The 7,320-nt window shown below is 42.2% G+C and overlaps 2 protein-coding genes across 2 annotated transcripts in view; one reads left to right on the top strand and one right to left on the bottom strand.

Annotated features, from left to right (window-relative positions):
• Nucleotides 1-7,043, top strand: part of CSUI_005268 (uncharacterized protein) — a gene marked incomplete at both ends in the record, with an annotated part of 8,831 nt that extends 1,788 nt beyond the window's left edge. Inside the window, 3 exons of the mRNA XM_068065445.1 lie at nucleotides 3,756-3,877; nucleotides 6,220-6,687; nucleotides 6,946-7,043. Of these exons, the coding sequence (XP_067922574.1) occupies nucleotides 3,756-3,877; nucleotides 6,220-6,687; nucleotides 6,946-7,043 (688 nt within the window). The remainder of the gene's footprint in view (nucleotides 1-3,755; nucleotides 3,878-6,219; nucleotides 6,688-6,945) is intronic.
• CSUI_005267 (snf2 family amine-terminal domain protein) overlaps nucleotides 1-7,319 on the bottom strand; it is a 9,518-nt gene extending 2,199 nt beyond the window's left edge. The window contains exons 1-5 of the mRNA XM_068065444.1: nucleotides 5,690-7,319; nucleotides 3,708-4,686; nucleotides 2,870-3,360; nucleotides 1,361-2,243; nucleotides 1-629 (exon numbers count right to left, since the gene is read on the bottom strand). The exon at nucleotides 1-629 is cut by the window's left edge and continues 53 nt beyond it. Of these exons, the coding sequence (XP_067922573.1) occupies nucleotides 1-629; nucleotides 1,361-2,243; nucleotides 2,870-3,360; nucleotides 3,708-4,686; nucleotides 5,690-7,095 (4,388 nt within the window). The 5' untranslated portion in view covers nucleotides 7,096-7,319. The remainder of the gene's footprint in view (nucleotides 630-1,360; nucleotides 2,244-2,869; nucleotides 3,361-3,707; nucleotides 4,687-5,689) is intronic.
• Between the last annotated feature and the right edge of the window lies 1 nt (nucleotide 7,320).

Below are 7,320 nucleotides of genomic sequence, written 5' to 3'. Positions count from 1 at the left end.
TTCTCCTGTACCTCCATCTTGTCCTTACCAGTCACTAAAGTCTCTTCCTTCCTTTCTTCTTCTATCCTCCCCACCTTCAAACAACAACGTCCTCGTTCTTCCTCCTTTTTCTCTTCTTCTCCATTCTTTAACAAGTCTTCTTCTTCTTCTCCTACTCCTCGGACTACCAAGCCCTCTTGTGCTTTTCTGTCTCCTTCTCGATTAGACTGTATACGAGTAGAATGACGAGGATGATCGGCAGCCACATTCAAGAGACTCCTATTCACAGGACTCCTTCTACAACTGTCAGCTTCAGCATTGGATGAACGTTCTTCTCCCTGTAGATCTTCATCTTCTCTTCTCGAGAGAATCCTACCTGTGCTTGTATCTAGTGAAGTCGCTAAGGGACGTTCCACCTTAGCCTTTTTCTGCATAGGTTGCTGTTGGTGTGACACAAGGGCTGGCTGAAGCAAGACAAATTCACCCGAGAAGGAAGAAGATAATTCAAATGGAGAACAAAAGGAGGAAGAGGAGGGAAATACAATAGATCTGGCTGTAGGAGGAAAACTTAACCAGATGAGATCTGTAATATGACTAAGCGCATGCGGTCGGAGGTAGAACAGAGAAGAAAGATCTTCTATAAGAAGGGCCTATGAACAACACACAAACACACACCTCATGCATCCCGAAATCACCCTATAAATATGTATAGACACAGCATAGCTACAGAGCTATCAGCCCCACCATACTTATATGCACTTTGACACACATCTCATCTCTCCATACATATCATATCGACTCGGAATATGTACGTCTCCATCGCGGATATCTATCCATCTATCTTTAGTCTATCTATCTATCTATCTATAATCTATCTATCTATCTCTCAATATGATAGTCACTATTGGAATGCTGAGAGCAGCTTCTGCTTCTTCTCCTCGTCTGAAGTGATGGACCTTCTTGTAAGGGTAAGCACGTCTTGCGATCCGCCGCCCGCTCCAGACTCTTCTGACAAAATCTTTCCTACCCAAGAAGCTCTCCTTACCGAGGCTCCCGTGCTATTCGAATACTTGGTAGTCGATAAACTACTACATACCTAGACACAGAGAGACACATACATAGATAGACAGTTACATGAAAAGGCGATATTTGTAGTTGAAGATGTAGGTAGAGATCTATGCATGCAGTCTTGGATGAACGGAGAGAGGAAGAGTAGAAGAGGGTAGAAGAGAGACTAGTTTCTTTCGCGCTGAGCTCCCACAGCCAAAGAGAGACCGTTACTTCTCTTCTATACTCCTTGCTTCTTCTGTCTCCCCTTCTTTCTCATGTCTCTTGGCAACGTAGACAGATAGAGAGACATCTCGATCCTTGTCCATCTTACTGGTACATTAGCAGAATCTTCTTTAAGAAAATGATGCAAAATTTGACCTGCTTCAGCTGTAGATACACCAGGTGAAATAGCAAAGATCAGTTTGCCTAAGGCAGCTTGAAGAAAAGATGCAACAGATCCTTCATTCTCTCTTCCACCCATACGAAGCCTTTCATACAATTCTTCATCTCCTTTTTCTTCATCTTCCTCTTGTTCTCTGTTTCTATCCTTCCTTCTTCTCTTATCTTCTACTTCTCTTCTTCCTCTTCTTCTGTCTCTTCGATCCATACGTCCCCCCTCACACAACGGATTGAGAATGACAACCTTTCTACCATGTCCACTCCACCCACTGAACTTCTCTCTCTCTTCTTTTCTATCTTCTTCTTCTTCTCCTTCTCCTCGTCTTTCTCCTTCCTTTCCTCTCACTCTCTCTTCCATCCCTCTCTCTACGGTACTTCTATGGTTCTTCTTCTTATGAAGAGAATCAACATTTGCGCATCTACTACTAGTACTCCTGGCGGCTCCTATTGTATTCTTATCAAAGCCACTTGTGTGAGTTTTGTCCATACAGTTCTCTTTCTCTTCTTCTTCGACAACGACGGGGCCTTCATCATCCTTCATAGACACAGTCTTTCTCTTCTCTTTCTTCTCGTTCTTCTTCTTCTCCTCCTCCTCTTCTTCTTCTTCATCTCTTTTTGTCGTTGTTGAGATGTCTTCTGCGCTATTCTGCTGGTGAGAATCTTCGGGAAAAGTGGGTTCCTGAACACGCCCCTGCTGAAGATAAGGATGACGAGACGACATAAACTTGCTAAAAGAAGAAGAGGAATTGGAAGAAGAAGAAGACTTCTCAAGACGTGTCTTGCTCGAAGATTCTCTTAGGAAATCAACGAGCCATCTAAAGCAACATGAAAAAGAAAGAAAGAAAAAGACAGAAGACAGGGGAGAGATGCCTTCTTTCTCATTTGCTCTAGATCTCCTAGCTAGTTCAGCAAGGTCTTCACATCTAAAAAGTATACATATATCTATACATACATAGAGATACCGATAGAGAAATACCTCAGCTAGATACCTCCACTGAAGTAGATGAGAGGGGAAAAGATATAAAGACGTCCTTACTATCTTCACTATGCGAAATAATGAAAGAAGAAGAAACAGCAAGAAGAAGAAAGGAACTTCCCTCTTCTTCTTCTTCTTGATGGCCCCGGTCACGCCAGTTAGTCCATCACAGTTGTCTATCTTCTAATATCACAGAAGAACCTCCTGCAAGCGGAGCTCAACCCACAGGCCTTACAGAAGTCTACATACCTCCATGTATACACACGTATATCTATATATATAGATACCCCTCTCTAGATTCATATAGACACATCTATGTATGTCTCTGGAAGTAGAGAGACCTCAGGAGAGGACAGGTGTCTTTCTTGCTGTGAAGAGTCTCTTCGTACGTCTTACAGTCTCTATGAAGATTATACAACGAAAGCAAGCGAAGACACAAAGAAAGATAATGCTGAGACAACTTACTTGATCTTTGCGCTTTGATTAATTTCCTCTTTGGAGAGATACCATGGAGACACACCGAGGAGGCCTGCAAGTCTTCGTATCTGCCATGTATTGAAGTGAGTTTTAAGTATTCTCTCAATCCGTCTCTTTCCGTCAGAAGATGCTAGACAGTAACTACATACAATCTTACACTCTTCTTCTTCCTCTTCTATTCCTCGTCTTCTTTCTTCTTCTTCTTCTTCCTCTCTTCTTTCTTTCTCCATTGAGTTCATGAGATGGGCAGTTGCATTTCTATCATTGCTGTCCGTGCATGCGCCAGGACTGCGAGACAGACAGAGAAGTGTAGATTTCTGTTGCTGAAGAGAAGATTTCCTCGTGTGAAGACAGGGAAGAGAACAACCTTGGGATGCATGAGAGGAGGATGTACGAGAAGGAAGATGACGGAATGATGAAGATGAAGGAAAAGAAAAAGAAGAGACTCTTAAGATCTCCGATAGGGCTGTAGAGACTCTCTAACATCCAACAGACACAAACACACAGAAAAGAAAAGAATCAAAGAGAAAAAAGACATACCAAGAAAGAAGACAAGAAGACGAACATGCTCTCTTCTCTTCCTCCTCCTTCCGTATCTACACAAACCCCCTACTTTCCAAGGACCCAGCAGACTCAAATACACTCATGCATGCACCTATGAGATATATATATATATATAGAGAGAGAGAGACATACAAAGATCTACATACGTATATTTATATATATATATATAGATATCTATACCTAAGTATGCGTGGGCTACCCTCTCGCCTCCTTCCTTCTCTACTCTTTCGAATCTCTGCAGAGAACAGGGGCTCTCGCTTACCTTGATTAACAAGTCTTCTTCTTCTTCTTCCTCTCTTTCTTTCTCTAGACAACCCAGACGGCCATCCTCTTTATTCTTCTCCTTCTTTCCTTTTTCATCTTGTCTCATCAAAGAGAGAGACGAAGAGATTAAGTCTTTCGATACTAGCATCGGATGGATTGTAAAGAGAAGTAAATTTCGTATCATGTCCCTTGCATGCTCCTGTACACACAAAGATCTTAAGCGTTCTTCTTCTTCTTCTTCATCAACACGGTCTTCCTTTTTTTTTCCTTTTTCTTCTTCTCCTTCATCTCTTTCATCTCGTCTACATTCTTCTTGTTGCACTTTCTTCTTCTTCTTCTTTTCCTCCTCTTCTTCTTTCTTCCTCCTTTTCTTCTCATCGTTCTCACCTGCCGTGTTTATCTTCATGATACACTCATAGAGCTTCTGTTTCCCTACCGCATGCAGTTGTAAATATAGCCTTTCTGTCTGCGATAAGAAGAGAGAAGAAGAAGAAGACGGAGAGAGGCGAAGAGACTTCTCCGACTGTCCATTCTGTAAGCTCAACAACTGAACTTCCCCTTCTATATCAGGCAGCAAAGAGTAGAGACATCTTTCTCTTGTTCTTCTTAGAATCAAAGGATAGACATACGAACGCAGAAAAGAAAGAAAAGCTCCTCCTCCTCTTCTTCTTTCTCTTTCTCTTTTCTTCTTCTCCTCCTCCTCTTTCACTATCACAGACGCCGTCCGTTCATCTTCTCTCACATTGTCGTGGCCGTCGTTGTTCTCTTGGACAGCCATAGAGGAAGAGGAAGAATGAGAAGAAGACGACGAAAGAGCTAGAGGGGGAGAAAAGAGAGAAGCAGAAGAAGAAGAGATAGAAGGAGACGAAGTGAGTTTGCTAAGATGAAGATCTACATGTTTGAGAGAAGGAAAGATGGATGGAAGAAGAAGAGGAAGAAGACGTCTAAGCGTGTTGAAGCATAGGGATGGATCACAACTGTAGATACAGACAAGTAGACACGGAAGGAGAGAAACAAGATACAAAGGGGAGAGGAATATGTATAGGTCCTATTTACATATATCACACCTATGTATCGGCATAGTGAAGAACGTACACAATGTATACATTGCCGTACATAGGACAAAAATGTTTCGCTCTCTCTCTCTACATGGTGTATGTACACCTGTAGAGAGACGACAGTACACATGCATTTGAACGTCCAACATGCACTTGTGTTTGTGTCTAGTCGTATTTGCTTCAACAAGAACTTGTGTGAATGAGATGAAAAAGAAGAAGAAAACCAAACGGCCGAAGAAATGGAGGAGATTAACGTTGTAATAGGAAGGCGAAAGACCACCATGAAAGCAGAAGAAAAAGAGACCTCTCAGGGTGTTCATACACCTCCCTGTACCGACAACTGTCGACGGACCCATTCTTTCTTCCTCGTCTTCGCGTGATGACTGCGGGAAAGTAGAGTCATCAGCTTCTCTACGTGTATATATCAGCCCAGTATCTTTCTAAGAAAGAAAGCGGAGAAACAAAGAGAAGAGAGAGAAATAAGAAACATGGGTTCTTCTGCATGATCTACCACTGTCTTCTGCTCGCCCTCCTCTCTTCGACAAATCCTTCATCTTCTTCTTCTTCTTCTTTTTCTCTCCCTTTCCTAATCTCGAGACAGACAACCTTAAGAGAAGCCTATGTCCACACAGCGATCTCTACGCTTTCCGATCAGAACCTAATCCCTCACAAAAAAATAAACAGACCACTACGCTGTCTATACACACAGATCGACATCACCCATACATACACATTTGTATACATAAAATACATGCATGGATGCATGCAGTTCATTCAGAGATAACATACTCAGCCTACGACTTGTCTCTTTCTCTCTCTCCTATCCATCTATCTATCTTTAATCTATCGCTCTATCCATCTTGAATCTCCCGATGTACGTATGTCTCTACCTTATCGCGGTGTATTTCCCTTCTCTTCTTACTTTGTGATGAGAAGCTTCTGAGGGAGAAGATCACACGAAAGATCTCGTCGTTCGTCTGTCTTTGCGGTCGCTCTTTCTTCTTCTTCTTCTTGTTGTTCTTTTTCTCCTTTTCTTCTTCTTCTTCCTCTTTCCCCATGAGGAATCTGAAACACGAAGGAATCGATGGTCTCTGCGATGCCATAGAGAAGACTTTCCTCATGACAAAGAAAGGTATCTGCTTCGTGAATAGAAGACGACGAGGAGGAGGAAGAAGGAGAGGCAGAGCAGGAACAAGAAGCAGAAGAAGTTGAATAAGGATGGCGCGTATCAAAGATAGCAAAACTCAATCCATTAGACGTATAAATCGATCGCTCTATAGCATCAGCATACTTTACAAAGTCTTTATACGTTATAAGCAAGATATCTGCTGTCCTCCTGTTCATACCCACATCGTTTCTCTTCTTTTTCTTTTGCTTCTCTTCTTCTTTTCCCACTGTCGATACTGTTTCTTCTTGCTTTCCTCTCTCTTCTCTTTCGCTTCCCCCATTCAGACACTTCTCACTCTTCTTCTCTTCTTCTACTCCTGCCTCTTTTTCTCTTTCTTCTGCCTCTTCTTCTCTTTCGCGAGAGCTCCTGCTATCGCTCTTCTTCTTCTTATCATCATCATCATCCTTGGTCCCTTTCTGTGTGGAAGAATCCTGATCTCTTTCTTGGTCGGGAAAAGGCGGAGAAGACAGAAAATGAGTTTTTCTTTGAAATACTTCAGAGGGGGGAGAAGAAGAGAAGGAGCGAGTCAACGAAGAGGAGGAAGAAGAAGAATTTGGAAGGAGACAGACGCAGTCGTCTAGGAACCACCTCACAAACAACGAAGGCGCCCAGCGACGAAAAATTCTCATCCAATGACGACCTCGACATGAAGAAGAAGAAGAGAAAGAGAAAGAAGAAGATGAAGAGGAAGAGGAAGAAGAGAAAGAGGAAGAAGAAGAAGAGAAAGAAGAAGAAGACATTGGATTGTGATGGTGTTCTTTGTTGTGAAGAGAGACCGGACTAGATTCACTACATGACCTTTTCTTCTCAGGTGTATATACACCCTCAGAGGTGTCCTTCTTTTTTTCCCCACGTTCGTCATTTTGTTTCTTCTCCGGAGATTCTTCTACTCGATTCTTCTTCTCCTCGTCATCATTTCCTTCTCTTCTTTGTCTTTTTCTCGAGAACTGTAATGAAGAAACCACATCTTGTTTATCTTCTCCTCCTTTTCTTCTTCTTCTTTCTTTCAGAGATCTCGAAAACCGTTCACGATGAACTTTATTCTCTTCTTCTTCTTTTTCATCTCGGCAAGCGCCGTGACTATCGTCTTTATCTTCGCAAACAATAAGAAGGGAAGGCTTTCTTAAGACCTTCATCTGATACGCCAGGGATAGAAACATAGCAACTTGAACCGACGACCCCTAGTCAGTCAGCGCCATACCACAACACAAAGAAAGAAAAAAGAAAGAAGAAAGGTGGAAAAAGGAGAGAGGAAGAAGCAAGGTAGAAATAAGGGAGAAAGGTAGAAAGGAGAAAGAAGAAAAAACGAAGAAAGAAGAAAGGTAGACAGGAAGAAGAAAGAAGAAAGGAAGAAGAACGAAGAAGGGTACAAAGGAGAAAGAAGA

This window comes from Cystoisospora suis (assembly GCF_002600585.1).
Source record: "Cystoisospora suis strain Wien I chromosome Unknown contig_2556, whole genome shotgun sequence".
In the NCBI taxonomy this organism is placed as follows: Eukaryota; Apicomplexa; class Conoidasida; order Eucoccidiorida; family Sarcocystidae; genus Cystoisospora; species Cystoisospora suis.
The sequence above is the reverse complement of the archived record's forward strand: the minus strand, read 5'-3'. Positions and strand labels throughout refer to the sequence as shown.